The sequence below is a fragment of the Pongo abelii genome, chromosome 9 (genome assembly GCF_028885655.2).
Source record: "Pongo abelii isolate AG06213 chromosome 9, NHGRI_mPonAbe1-v2.0_pri, whole genome shotgun sequence".
Lineage (NCBI taxonomy): Eukaryota > Metazoa > Chordata > Mammalia > Primates > Hominidae > Pongo > Pongo abelii.
In genome coordinates, this window is record NC_071994.2 from 30,603,505 (window position 1) to 30,618,621 (window position 15,117).

Sequence of the window (15,117 nt, forward strand, 5' to 3'; positions counted from 1 at the left end):
TAGATGACTCCCTACAACCCACATCTTCTAAACAGTAGTTCATATACAACAAAATCGAATGCAAAAGGCAAGTTAAGTCTGGAAAACACATGAAAATGGTATAATGATTCCTCTCTGTGCTAAGGATGCAATGAACTGCAAGAAGAGTGAGCTGATGGGCATCACTTAAATCTACCTCCTCTGGAATGAATCCAAATTAAGGGAAAAAAAAGACACTAAAAATCACATACTAGACAGATTGTGGTTTGATTTTCATATAAGGGTTTGGTTAAAATAAAGTTTCCTGTTTGTATCCCTTTGTGTTTAGCTGACCATTTCAAAGAAAATATTATTGTTTCACAGCTAAAAGAACATTTTGCTAAAACCATTCAGATCTGAAACATGCCCATTCAATTGAATCAAAGGACACAGTCTTATGACCACCTCAGTTTCGAGTGGAACAATTTACCCTTTCCCTGCAAGTAATGATACACTTAGCAACGAATAAAAATAATGTCTCAAGTTAAAGAGAAATGCATATAAAACAAATATGCACCCACTTAAATATTGTTCAAATTGGCTAAAGATTGATAATGACCACCTTAAAAGTTTATTTAGCTATTAGTAGTTCTCCTTCATTCTGTAAAAGTTTAAAATCCCATTTGTCTACAAAAGTTCAACTCTCTAATTTATATGTACACATAAAATATATCAAATATAAATAAATTGAAAAGATGTGTATCTTTTCAAGTAAATCAAACAATTTTATTCTTTTCAAAGAATCAAAGAAAATGATTCTTTTATATGTATGAAAAATAAATATTTTTAATTCCCATGTCTTCACTGAGAAAGCATATTAGAAAAAGTATTTATTGGAACAAAATACTATGCATTAAAAACACTGCCAAAAATAAATTTAATGATTATAATTCAAAATGTCATGCACATTTAAATACATTTTCTTTCCTTATCCAATTACATGTAAACTACAGCAGTCACAAAAAACAAATGATTATCTATGAACCAAATATTCATGTTGAAATGAATATGAATTATAACAACTTCAGCTGAAGGTTTATGCTAATATATCTAAAACAAAATGGCTTGATCAGCTCAAAATCTGTCATAATTTGAAACGGGAAATTTCCTTCTGCAACTGAACCAGCAATTTTTGTGTGTTTCATAATTTGTCAATTTGTTCCCTAAGTGTAGTGATTTAGTGATGACAAAAGAAATAGGGAAACAAATGAAAATTGCTTAATTACAGCTTGCAGATGTTCCCCGAAAGAGAAAAAACAGGTTAATGCTGCTGATGCTGTTTCCTCCACAGGACTCTGCTATAAATTAGTTCACTTCATTCAATATTTTTTTCCTTCAGTGTTCTATGTAATGTTTGATGTTATGTTGTGATAAAGAGATTACATACACATAGTTACTGAATTTATGATCAATATAAAACTATCAACATTTTTTCTTATCCTTTTATTCTTTTTGGCAATACTAAAAAACACATCAATAAAAAGCTTTCAAATAACACCGCTTCCTTACTCGCTCCCTTGGGATGCAAGATTAATTAATTTTTTTAATTGCCTAGTTACTTTTATCAGCCAATCCTTATATGACGTCTTATGCAAATTTCTCTGGAGGTAACACTATCCCCATGGCCTACGTCCCGTGGCCTATGTCTTCAGTTAAAGTAAGTTTATTGCTATTTGCCATGATATTTTCAATTATCTTCTCTTTACTGTTAAATTCACATTTGCAAAAGCGCTTCCCGAGTTGCCTTTTTTTTTTTCTTAATGTGGCTAACGTTAAAAAGGAAACAGAAAGGCACTGCAAATGGCCTGTGAACTAAAAACACCACTCAATATTCAGTAGGGAATTAAATGACTGATAACAACGGCACTGAAAATGTGGCTTCAGTGCCACCTGGAAGCATAAAGCTGGTCAGTTCGTTTCCAACTTCCTCTGACAGGCAATCTGCCAGATGCAAGGGTATCAAAACAACGTTAAGCCCTCTGGTCTCTATCTAACACACGACAGAAAATAACTGCAAAAGGCTACACAGCAAGGATTATTTTTCTTGTTGCATTTTCTTTTATGAGAGAAAGCTGTTTTTATGCTCTACTGAAATTCCTTTCCTGCTCTGAAATTGGTAAGAGGGCCAGCTGCTTTCTATATTTTTCTCTGTGGTATTTTTTTACAGCAGATTTTAAATTCATTCTTCAGATTGGGAAAAGCCTCTCTTTGTACCCTCATGGAAGTTTAAAGATGCATTGCTAATGTTCAAATTCAAAATAGCTTTGGGGACCAAGATGATATGTCAACTTCGGAAATGTGTTGTTTTATGTGCTGTCACCGGTTTCATTTTTAATTATATTTTTTAGAAGCTGTCAAGTATGAGTAGTGATATTCTTTTGGCTGAAATGACAACTCAAAATTTATCAGTCCAGAAGTGTAAACCAAATCCCAACCCAAGATTCTAAGCTCTTGACAGAACCAGCGCTCAATAAAGAAAAAAAAAAAATTAAACGACTCCTGAAATGAGAACTGTGTAACTTTGAAGAAGTCACTTGGCCTCTGTGGGCCTCAGTATCTCCCAGGCAAAATACTTGTGACTCTTCCTTGACTCTTTCTTCTCCTTAATCCTCTGCCAGTACCCTGTTACTAAGTGCTGTCAGTCATTCTTTCACTGGCAGCATCTCCTAGGCCCTTTTGCTTTCCATTTTCTCCCCCACTACCCTAGTCCAGACCTCCAGCGATGTACTTCTGCTTAGCCCCCAGCTAGTCTCCCTGACTCCTGATGTTTCTCTACTTCTTCTTTGCTCTATCTTTCAAAATCACAAGCAATGTGTATTATTGGGTTTTGTTTGTTTGTTTTAAAATTCTACTATGGTTCCCAATTACATAGTATATCAAAATCCAAACTTGAGCATCATTACGCAGCCTCCTTCTCAGGCTCTCCCTTCTGTGCCATCCACTAAATGTGAGTGTTCCTCAGGCTTGTACCTAAGGCCCTTCTGTCTGCCAGCCTGTCATTCTGTATTCTCTTCTTTTCACTGCATTTATTCAACCAATATTTAAGCATCTACACATTCTGCCTCACCAGGCACTGCTTTAGACACTAGTGTAATAGTGGGGAAAACCCACAAGACATCAGCTGCATGGAGCTGATGCTCTAGAGAAGACAGGGTAAGTGTATTTTGAGGTAGCACATCCATTCCTGTTGGCATATATTATCTACACACCAGTGACCCCAGGTCTTGAGAACTGCCCGATGCCCTACGAAGGCAGAGAACAAAGTGGTTCAGGGTGTGGGCTTTGAAATCTGACTAGGACTATAGTCTAACTCCATCTCTTCTTATGAGGACACCAGTCATACTGGGTTAGGGCCCACCCTTATGACCTCATTTAACCCTAATTATCTCTTTAAAGGCCTTATCTCCAAATATAGTCCACGTTGGGGGTTAGGGCTCCAACATGTAAATTTGGGAGGCACACAATTCAGTCCATAATAGCAAGTTACCTAACTTTATGCCTTGGTTTCCTCATCTGTAAGTTAAAAATAATAAAATGATAAAAATTAAAATGTAAGAAAAACTCACTAGGTCATTATAATGATTAATTGAGATGATACATGTGAAGAGCTAAGCACTAATCCCTAGAACTTAATAAATGTCAGCTTCTATCAGTAGTAATATTAGACTTGTTTTTTAACAATCTCTCACTCCCAGATGTTTCCATGAGAGAGGTATAATTGTACAGAGGAGGGTCAGATGTCTGGAGTTTGAATCCTTGATCTGACCTCAGGCAAATTATTTAATCTACAATGACTTTCAGTTCCCTGAGCTATAAAAAGGAAGAATAATAGCTAATTCTTTGCATCATTGTGGCAATTAAATAAGTTACTTGAGACAAATACTTAGTAATGTATCCATAAATGAATCTAAAATAAAGAGCACTAGACAGTCTCTGCCAATTCTACAATTTAAACAGAAACACACTTTAAGCAATCATCTGGTATTTTAAAGCAGTACAGACAGCTCTGCTTTTTAACAGACTGCCTTATGAGAATCTGTAGCCTAAATCAGTGGTTCTCAAAACTAGTGGTACATCAGAATCACCTAGAGAGCCTTGAGAATATAAAAATTTTAGACCCCTTGCTATAGTTTCATTTAATAAGCCAAAAGTTTACAAAGTTTATATAAAAGTTTATAGTTTCATTTAATAAGCCAAAAGCCTGGAAACCTATACTTTTATAAAAGTCTGCCATCACAAAAGTCTTCCTGATATTCAGCCAAGTTTGAGAACTACTTGTCTATAGTAGAGCTGCTTACATATGTGGTTTTAAGTTTTCAAGTAGACATGTTAAAAATAAATATACAAATAAATATACAAAAAAATAAATATACAAATAAATATATATACAAATAAATATATATACAAATAAAAAGTAATGTCATTTTTAATAATATATTTTATTTAAATCAATTTTCTAAAATATTATCATTTCAAATATAGTCAATATAAAAATATTGAGATATTTTACATTCTATTTTTATACAAGTCTCCAAAATCCAGTGTATGTTTTATGCTTATGGCATGTCTCAATTCAGATAGTAAATTTTCATCAGAAATACTTGATTTAGATTTCATAAAATTTACATTTTAAAAAAACAGATTCACCTACCTAAGTTGTCCCAAACACCTTTTAAAGTTTTCTAATAAATGAATTGAATATCAGTTTTTTATTTAAATTTAAATTAATTTAAAGTAATTAAAATTTCAAACTCTGTTCCTGGGTAGCACTAGCCATGTTTCAATACTCAATAGTTGCATGTTGCTAGTAGCTACTGTGTTGGACAGTGCAGGCCTGTATGATCACAAATCATACAGTTACTACACCATTCATGAAATTTGTAATGCTGGAAAAGTACTGGCATCGCTCCTTAAATAACTCAATGTGAATTAAGTAAATATAGATTAATCTCATGATTATACAATATTATTAAAATCTGAGAAAAACTGAAACCTATTCAATGGTGTTGAAACTCCAAGAGTTTGGAACTATCAAAGGCCAGCCCTCCACCAATTTATAAAGCCACAGGCATAGCCATTTGTCCTGAACATTCAGACACACAATGTTCTACCTAATAGGAAAATCAATTCAAATATTTACAAGTATGAAGAGAAAAAGGGAGGTTGAGTTGACAGGAATTTTTTTCAAAGATATGTTAAAAGAACAATAAAATGCTAAAAGCACAAAGTATTGCAAGTGAAATGAGAATAGCATAAAGAAAACTAGGAACGAAATTACACATCAAAATCTGAAATAAAATCTTTGATCTACACAGAAGAAAACAGGTTAAAATAGACAACTATGGCAGTGAATAGAAAGCTGTTATTATGTGGCAATATAAAAACTCTAGAATCACTTGGAAAGCTGGATCCTAGGCATGTAAGGGAGAGAAAGAGAGATTTGGAAATAACTACTGTAACTCCCGACAGTTACCATATGTGACAAAATGGAGTTGAAAAGATTTAATGTCAATTTCTAAGTCATTGGCTTCTTAAGTATACAATTTCTGTGTGACAGCAACACGAGCAGTAATTACCACTCTAAAAGGTGGGAGCAAATGCTTCCAAAATGGGATCATGTGGTAATCCTGGTGTGGAAGGCAATTAAAAGAAATTGCCTTTTTCTTTCAGCAGTTTAGAAGTAACTCTAAACTTTACTAAAACAAGGCTACATATTCGCTTTGAAGACATATTTTTTAAAGGAGATAGAGATATATCAATACTAAAATCAATGCAACCGTGACCCAAACAACCATCACCAACGGAGACATTTTAACATCTTTCAGTTTCAGCTCTTTTCTGTCAAACTTTCCTGGTTCTACTTAATGTCTTGAAGCCCAAGGCAAGTTTGGGTTCAGTAGTTATCCTAGACTCATCTCAAGCGGCCCCTCTGATGACTAGACTTTATTGCCCTCCCTCCAACCACAGGTTGGGTGGCCTTCCTATAAGCTCTCAGTCTCCACTGTGATACTTATCATGCATTAGTCTAATTTCCTGCTTGCTTATTTATCTCTACCACTGGATTATGAGTGCTTGAGAACACAAACTATATTTTATTTACTTTTTAATCTTCAGCACCTAAAATGATATCTGGACCATAACAAGACACTCACAGAATTAATTAATGAATTAATTAAATAAAAAATCAAATATAAGTATTCACATCAGTGTTTCTATAACCTAGAAAACATGATAGCAATATGACAGGCAAGAAGAAAGAAGCCTTTTTTTCCTTTTAAACAGATATTCTAGAAAGTCCTATAAATTAGTTACATTCACAGAGAAACTGAGATACAAAAGATTGAAACTTAGCTGCTTATCTTTGTCCACAATGTCAACAACATAACGATGTCTTTACCAATTATTTAAAAAATCTGCATGCTAATTTTCTAATACATATCTTAGAATTTGATTTACCCTCCTGAACTGAAGATGCTATTGAGAATTCACTTATAATTGGCCATTTAAAACTAACAATTAATGTCTCTAAACATTTTGATAGAACATTGTCTTTACTATCAAACATGTACCATGGTTTAAAAACTTAGCTGCTCTAAAAAAGAAAAAACCACAAAAAGTAATCAACATAAATGTACTGTAGTGAGAATTATGCTATAATATTAACAGTTTCCAAATGTTTTCCAAGAGTCTGAGGCAGTAATGAGAATTTCTTTCAACAAGGCTATAATTTAATTTTTTCCAGAGGATTACTGACCCTTTTAACACTCTTAGAAAGAAAATGAATCCCATAAGCATTCTGGTGTATAACTATTATAAAAATAAATAGAACAGTCAATCAGTGGAAATGGTAATGGACTTGACAAACTAAACTTACTAAAGAAATGTACATAAGTATGCATGGTGATAACCACTTTAACAGAGAAAAGGCTCAGTGTGTATCAACAAAACAACTAAACACATTGAGACAAATGAAGGGCCTGGAAAGAAACAGGGAAAATAGGAATTTTGGAAATACAGCTTCAATGCCTTTCTTAAACAGAACTAACCACATTTACCTTGATCAATTCTGCTGGCTATCACTCAACTCTTAGGCCTGTCCCTAAGTCCTGGTTTCTCAGAAGGTATTTAAATGTTTCAAGGGAAAAAAGGACACTTACTGATTTAAGACACATTTTTACACTCATAACTCTTTGTGCTTTAAGAGGAATTTTTTCAGGTCATTAGTTTATAATGTGCACTGGTGCCTAGGGATATTTTGAAGAAAAAAAAAACAATTAGTGTGCTTGAAGATGCAGTTTATGTGACTTGCATCATCATTTATTTCAGATCAATTTGGAGTCCAAAACTGAACCCAAAATGAAGTTATCACATCTGCAACAGTTTCTTTCTCAGCATGCAATGATCATACGGGAATTTGAAAACAGAATAAGACTCCTTTTCACAAAAGTAAATGTATTATAACCCCTTAAATATATCAAAGTCCTTGCAAAAAGTTTTTATTCTTCTAGGGTACAAAAATAAAGTCAGTCTTACAAATTATTTCCAAAATAATATGAATTATCAAAATGTCATTAGCATACCAAAATTCATTAATTCTTCCAATTTTACCCTTGTCTCCACCACCCCACCACAGCCATTCATACTGCTGTTTGGGTCCAGAAAACACAAACTAAATCATTAGTCTCGAACAAAGCAGGTATCTTCCTAAACCCAGGTTCACAGACTAAAAGATAATTTGGTCATTATCAAGATTAATTTGATCTACATGTTATGTCCAAACAGATCATTCACAGTCAGCCCCAAAGTTAACTAGCTAGTTCCTAAATTTTTCATTTCCATTAAGTATAAACAAAAACCACCACATCTGTTTTTTGTTTAAGTGTAAACAAAACAGATATCAACTATATTATATCTTGCCTGATAAAAGAAACAGGTTAGAATCACATTTTCTTTTCATTATAACTACTACTCTTCTTTTACATTTATACATTATAACTATAATTTCCTTATAACTACTACTCTTGTTTTACATTTCTTTGGGACACATGAATCATTACTCAAATCATGAAGTCAGGTATCTTAAGAGTGTCATGACCTCAGAGATTATGGAACTCCCTGTTCTCACCCTTGAGTACATATTAGAAGCACCAGAAGAGGTTTTTTTTTTATAAAATACGAATCCCTTGATCCTAGCTGAGTTTTAGAGTGGGCTCTGATGTCAATACATTCTAAAAGCAAGTCAGGTGAGTCTAATGTATAGCTAGGTAGAGAACCAATGGTCTCAAAAGTGTGGATCAATGACCCAGAAAGGATCAAGATTGAGAACAAGCTGATGGCAATCTGAAGCAGAACCCAGAAGGAAGATAACAACTCAAATGCCTAGGGGACCACTTGAATGAATGAAGCAGACAATGTAAGCTCACATTTTTAGACTGTGTGAGTGCCAGAGAGCATGACAAACTAAGGAGCTCACTGGGCAGGGGCTCCAGGGCTCTAGCTGATATTGCCATGAGGAAGTAACAGATCTTCTCACTGGATCCCCCCCAAAAAAAAACACAAATCAAGATTTTCGTGTAAAATTACCCAACTTTCAAATGTTGGCTCAATTAATAAGCAATAACACTAGATGAGGGAAACAAAACGAATAATGAAAAACACAACATGGGTTTGGCCTCATCACATCCAGTCTAAAGGGTTGTTTCCATTCTACAGAAACCACAACAGCAGCAGCAGCAGCATCACAACAGCAATACCAATACCTAACATTCAGTAAGTACTTACTATGTATTAGTCACTACACTAAGAGTTTCACATGGATTATCTCAATTAACCTTTCTCAACGTTTGAGAGAAGTACAATTATTATTCCTCTTTTACTCAAAAACTACCCCCGCCCATGATCACATGGCCAGTAAGTTGTGATCCCAGGATCCACAAGTGTGCAGTGTAATCCCATAGTCTATACTATACTATTTCTCTTTGAAATTTTTTAAAGTAGGCTTTTAACAATCTCTACTCTTTGCATTTGGCTTTCTTAAAAAATAAAAGGATTATATTAAATGATTTCTCAAGTCATTTTTAGTTATCAAATTCTGTGGCTCTGACACCATCACACAACTCTTGGATGTATGAAGACTGGTATTTATATCATCAGTAACATTAGGGCATCAGTCACGAGTGCCCTAGTAAGAATTACCTGATAAACGAATGGAATGAATGTTCACTAAATAGTCTTTCTTAAGAGGAAGCAAAAACATACACTTATAATAAAATTATTTATCTCCATTGCTGCAGAAAGTTTACTTCTCCATTTTACCTTGTGAAAGATGAGTAAAAGTGTTCAGAAATTCTTCATCACATGTTTGCTCATGACAATTAAGGAATTTATCCAAGACTTCTTTGATTAATTGATCTTCATCCATTATTTCCAATCCTGACATATGGGCAGACATTCCTATTCATGAGGCCACAGTATCTGCAAGACAGAAAAATACCAGCTAGAGAGAATCAGGCAATATCAGCCCATTTGAAAATATTCTGGATGGGTAGGTTGAAAAATTCCAAGGCTCCAAAACAAAGATCAAGATAGTTACTAGAGCAATGACCTCTAGTTCAAGAGACTAGAGTTTTATTCATATCTTTGCTGCTGAATTATTAACTATCACAATTTTATTTTTTGCTTCAGTCTGCTCATTACTATCTTCTTAATTCATAAGAATATTGTCATATATTCATATGAATATTGTCATCCAATTACACAATTAGAAACTCAAAGTCTTTCAAGGTAGGAGGAACTTTAAAGAGTACTCGACTAACGACCCATCCAATGACAATAGCTTAGTGACTTATTTAGCAGTTACAGTGTACCAGGTGCTGTTCTGAGCAATTCTTTTGTTAGTTATCATAACAGTCCTAGATAAGGTCACAGAGTCAGTATGGAGAAAGGCCAGCTCAAGAAGTCTGATCCTAGAAACCATGCCTTTAAACACTTCACTATCTGTCACTCTATTCATCGGGTGACCCCGCCCCCCCTTCCCTACTATTACTGACAAACAGTTGACTTGCCTTTGCATCAACACATCCAGGGACTGGTAACTGAGCATTCCAAAAAAGCCTTTGGACAGCTCTGTTAAAAACTTTTAAAATTAAGCCTAAATCTGTCTTCCTGTACTCTACCCCAACTGGTTTCTGAGCCCCTAAGGTTGTACTGAAAAATTTCAGTCTTTCTTATACATGACATCTTTTCAAATATTTGAACAAGGTTATGCCATCCTTTGTCAATCTTCTCATTTCATTCACTGAAACAAATTTATTTTTCAAAACCCAGCTCAGAATTCCATTTCTCTCTGAAGACTTTATCCTCCCATCTCCCACTACTGCAGGAAGAGTTAATCTTAATTTATCTGTGCTGCTTCTGTACTAGGATCTACTGTTAAATTTATCATGCTGTATTGGAAACAGTTGTGTACATTTCTGTGTTCTCTACTAGACTCGAGACATAAAAGGCAGAGTCCACATCTCTTCATCTTTGTATCCCAAATGCTTGATAGCTCAGGATGTGGCATAGAGCTGGCAGTCAATCAATACTAAGCTAACATTACTCATTTGAGCAAGTACAACAGTCAAGTATTGCTAGAAGCTGGCAAAACACTAAACTATACTTGCTCAATTATTTCACCTGTGCCCTATATGACATGGTTTCAAGTCCTTAAATCCTCTTGATCAATCTATCTGGAAAAAATTTCACATTGACTGCATCCCTTTATATATACCATCCACAACTGAACACAAGACTCCAGAAACGATGAGATTAGACTAACTCACATTCTCAATATTCCACTCATGCTATACAGCTAGAGCTCACATTCACACTGGTAGTGGCCATTCCACATTGTCATTCATTTAGCACAGTGCTAACTGAACACCTGTCAGCTAAGACACAATGCCTCAATCCAAGCACAGTTTGGACTTCATTTTCACTTATGATATTTCACCTTGTTAAACTCCATTCATTCTGTATAAAGTATTCTTCTTACATAGCTTTGATAAAATTATCTACAGAAAGCAGACATGTAATTACTGCCTAAGTAGCCAGTATACTACATGGGGGACCATAAAAAGTAGGGGTTTCTCCAATAATGTAAGGAAGGGAGAGCACCAAGCTTCCTTCTATCTGAAAAAAGAGTAAACATCTGTTAACTTTTTCTCCCACTTTTCCTTTATACATTTATCATTTTAAAAATACAAATAGCATGTGTATTATATAAAATTATAAAAACCTTTAAGTATCTCCTGACTCTTCCAGTTCCCAACCATCAGAGGTAAATGCTGTCAAGAGTCTAAAGAATGTACTTCTAAATCTTTTCCTATAATGTTTATAGAGAATAATAGATATTTTTCTAAAAATGGAACCATATTATATGTTATTCTTTACAGCTTTAATTTAATAAGTTATCATAGACATATCACCACTTTAGTATATGCAGATCTAGCCTATTCTGTCACAGCCCAGCTGTATAGTCACAGCCCAGCTCTGCCACTCACTGTGTAGCACTGGGCAAGTTACTTGACCTCTCTGTGTCTCTGTTTCCCCATATCTATAAAAAGGGATTACATCCCAGCACTTTGGGAGGCCAAGGCAGGTGGATCACCTGAGGTTGGAAGTTTGAGACCAGCTTGAATAACATGGAGAAACCCCGTCTCCACTAAAAATACAAAATTAGCCAGGCATGGTGGCACATGCCTGTAATCCCAGCTACTTGGGAGGCTGAGGCAGAAGAATCACTTGAACCTGGGAGGCAGAGGTTGCGATGAGCCCAGATCACACCATTGCCCTCCATCCTAGGCAACAAGAGCAAAACTCTGTCTCAAAAAAAATAAAAAGAAAAGGGGGGGATTACAACTGTACAGGTCTGTATTTCCTTAACCTCAATTCCAAAATACCAAAAAGCTCAGGAAAAAAAAAAATTTCATAAGATAATGCCCAAATGCATTTGGGGACAAGACCTGATTGAATTAACATGAGAGTACTTATGCCTTTTATTCTACTCAGCGTTACTATTCATATATTTTCCTGTAGAAATACCAATGTGCTTGCATATAAGGTGCTTTCCCAGAACCAGCCTAGAGATTTTGTATAATATATGGCACATGCACTGATTACCTTTCTAAACTCCAAAAAGTTCTGAATTCTCAAGCACATCTGACCCTGAGAGTTTAAATAATCGTGAAACTACACATGCCTCACAAGATTACTATGAAAATTAAATGAGTACGCATGGCATCTCAAAAAATGTTAGCCATGATGATGATGATGATGGATCAGTCTTGCTATTCTGTCCTTTGCCTACACAAAGACATGTTACAACTGTGCCCACTCAACTTTGAAGGCAGCAATGTTACCTAAAGGTAAATCAAGATAATTCCTCATGTATTACAACCCCAGATAAAGCGTGGAGTTGTAGAGGACTGAGTGAAAATTAAAAGTGTAGCCGGATACCAACTCAAAACAAAAGAAACTGTTTCAAGCTATTTGTACCTCAAAAAATTAGATACATGAAAAAGCATCGGTTATGGCTTATGCACATTTACTTGTAACACCGCCAGGCTTTAGCAATGCAAAGCTGAATAAACTGTGTTTGCAGTAGCTAGACAGTAAATAATGATAAGTAAACTCAAAGGTGGCTATTATTTCACTACAGTAGGATGTATACTTTATTACAAGAATTTCAGCGTCAATCTGCTTTTCCAGAATTGGAGCCTAGAAAAATTTCAACAGTTTATTTTATCAATCTCTTCTTTAAAATCATCTTTGGTAAGTTACTTCAGCAAACAAATACCAAACAGATGCAGCCAGGTTGTGGTTTCCATTCCTGTAAATGTCTTCTCATAGTGCTTTAAGAGTATTAATAGAAATTCCTTTAAACTTCTTTTCCACTTCTGAAACTGGCATATTTTGAGCATTATCCAACACATCTCAGTAGTACTGAAAGCAAACAATTAACAGATTGTGCCAGCACAAATTCAAAATCCTTCTAGGCCTTTAATTTTATTTGTGTGGTTATCCCAATATAGAGATGACATGTTTTTATTGCCTATTTATTTATTTATTTAGAGACAGAGTATCGCTGTTGATGTGATCTCGGCTCACTGCAACCTCTGCCTCCCGGGTTCAAGCAATTCTCCTGCCTCAGCCTCCCGAGTAGCTGGGATTACAGGCACCTGCCACTATGCCTGGCTAATTTTTTTTGTATTTTTAGTAGAGACATGGTTTCGCCATGTTGGACAGACTGGTCTCAAACTCCTGACCTCAGGTGATCCGCCTGCCTTGGCCTCCCAAAGTCCTGGGATTACAGGCGTGCACCACTGCGCCTGGCCTTATTGACTTTTTAAAGGACTTTTGGAACATGCAGTTTCACAAACTGTCATTATTTGAAGAGTTTAACAATACCCATCTTCAAATTTAGAACTTGCCTTTTCTATAAAAATATAAACCTAATATTAAAAGTCCCCAGGGACTGACAGAACAGATAATGACTTATCAGACAGCCAAGTGGTTTATGCAAATCCTACTGGGTTTCTAAAAGGAAGCAATGCTTTTTCAATTACCATTCACATACTTTTGTGTTTTTATCATGAAGTATTTTTCTAAAAGAAAAAGAGGGGGAGAGAGAGAGAGACACTTGCCTGGGTAACAGAATTCTTTGTTTTGGTTTGGTTTTTATGTTTTAAGGCTTTGAGCTCCACATGAAAGACTCAAAACGTCTTGTGATAAGTAAATGTGTATAAATATCTGCTGGCAAATCACAAGCAACACTTTCACAATCACGGCCCCCAGAAGGAAATACAGGGAGCATGCACTGCTCCTTGGACTACTACACTTCACTTGAAGACCACAGGCCTGGTTAGGAATAGGGTTCACTTTTTACCAAGTCACTGAGAGATAGAAAAATCATATAACCTCCCTAAAGTCTTGTTTTCTGCTATCAAATAATGAAGCTAACAACCACCTAAGCTAGTTAATGTTATGTGCTCTCTGAAAGAACATTATTATGAAATATGGTACATGAAATTGTCACCACTGATTCAGCACACCTTTGATGTTTACCTTCAGATCCCTGCTTAATGAACTTACTCAAACAAAATGCAACTTTCAGACACAAGAGTAGTAGACCTAAAAAAGCAAATCACCACAAGCTTGCTTCTCTGAAAGTGCACAGCGTACTTTTTAACAGCACTAGGGTTATATGTCTGCAAAAAAAAAAAAAAAAAAAAAAAAAGGGCGGGGGGGAGGTGGTTAAAAACTCTGAGAGTTGTGCAGGTCTATCAAAGCCCACTTAGTCAAAATTGTATTCTTCTGCTCAGTAAGAATCTACTGCTATACTGAAAGGTAAGATGGGATATTATCAAAATATTATGTCTTCGCCTAAGGAAATAAAACCATCAACATTTGTACTTCAACAATTGCACAAGGTGTGTGTCCTTTTATATTTGTGTAAATGGTCAAATCTCCAAAAGACCAAACTGCACTCTAACTGCAGAGATTTAATAAGGCTGCACAGATGTGATTAGAACCGACCTAATATGAACTGATTTCTTCCTCCTTGACTGAACTACAACAATTTTGCATCCTCTAATTTTTTTGTCTTTCAGATAATATCAAGAAGAAAGAAAAACATCCAGTGGGAAATTCAGATTCTGTGACTTGAGAGAAACCTGAAGGTTAACTAGTCCAATCATAGAGAATAAATGAGTATGGGAAAGAAACTTCATATGGGGTTTCTGTCAACTAATGACTCTATTGATGAGCAGTAATGGGTGGTTCTCTCATCATAAATAGTCATGGGATGCTCATGATTATGAACTTTAAGGTATATCTGAAGCCGTCAGGAAATTAAGCACAAAGCAGCAATCTCACCCTGGCACGTATATTCATGCCTCCATTTATGCTCCATACCCCAATGACATTCAAAAGGCCACAGGCTGAGCACATGTTACATCATTATATATTAGAGACCTACCAATACAAATGAGAAAACAAAAGAAGAAACAAAAGGAATAAAGGGAAAGCAGAATATAAAACAAAACATCTCTTACAAAA

At 35.3% G+C, this 15,117-nt stretch overlaps 1 protein-coding gene across 14 annotated transcripts in view; it reads right to left on the reverse strand.

Annotated features, from left to right (window-relative positions):
- Window positions 1-15,117, reverse strand: part of IFTAP (intraflagellar transport associated protein) — a 63,548-nt gene that overhangs the window by 38,228 nt on the left and 10,203 nt on the right. For all 14 annotated transcript variants that reach the window (XM_002821872.2, XM_009246461.2, XM_009246462.2 and 11 more), the window contains one exon: window positions 9,334-9,492. In XM_002821872.2, coding sequence (XP_002821918.1) covers window positions 9,334-9,469 — 136 coding nt within the window. In that variant the 5' untranslated portion in view covers window positions 9,470-9,492. The remainder of the gene's footprint in view (window positions 1-9,333; window positions 9,493-15,117) is intronic.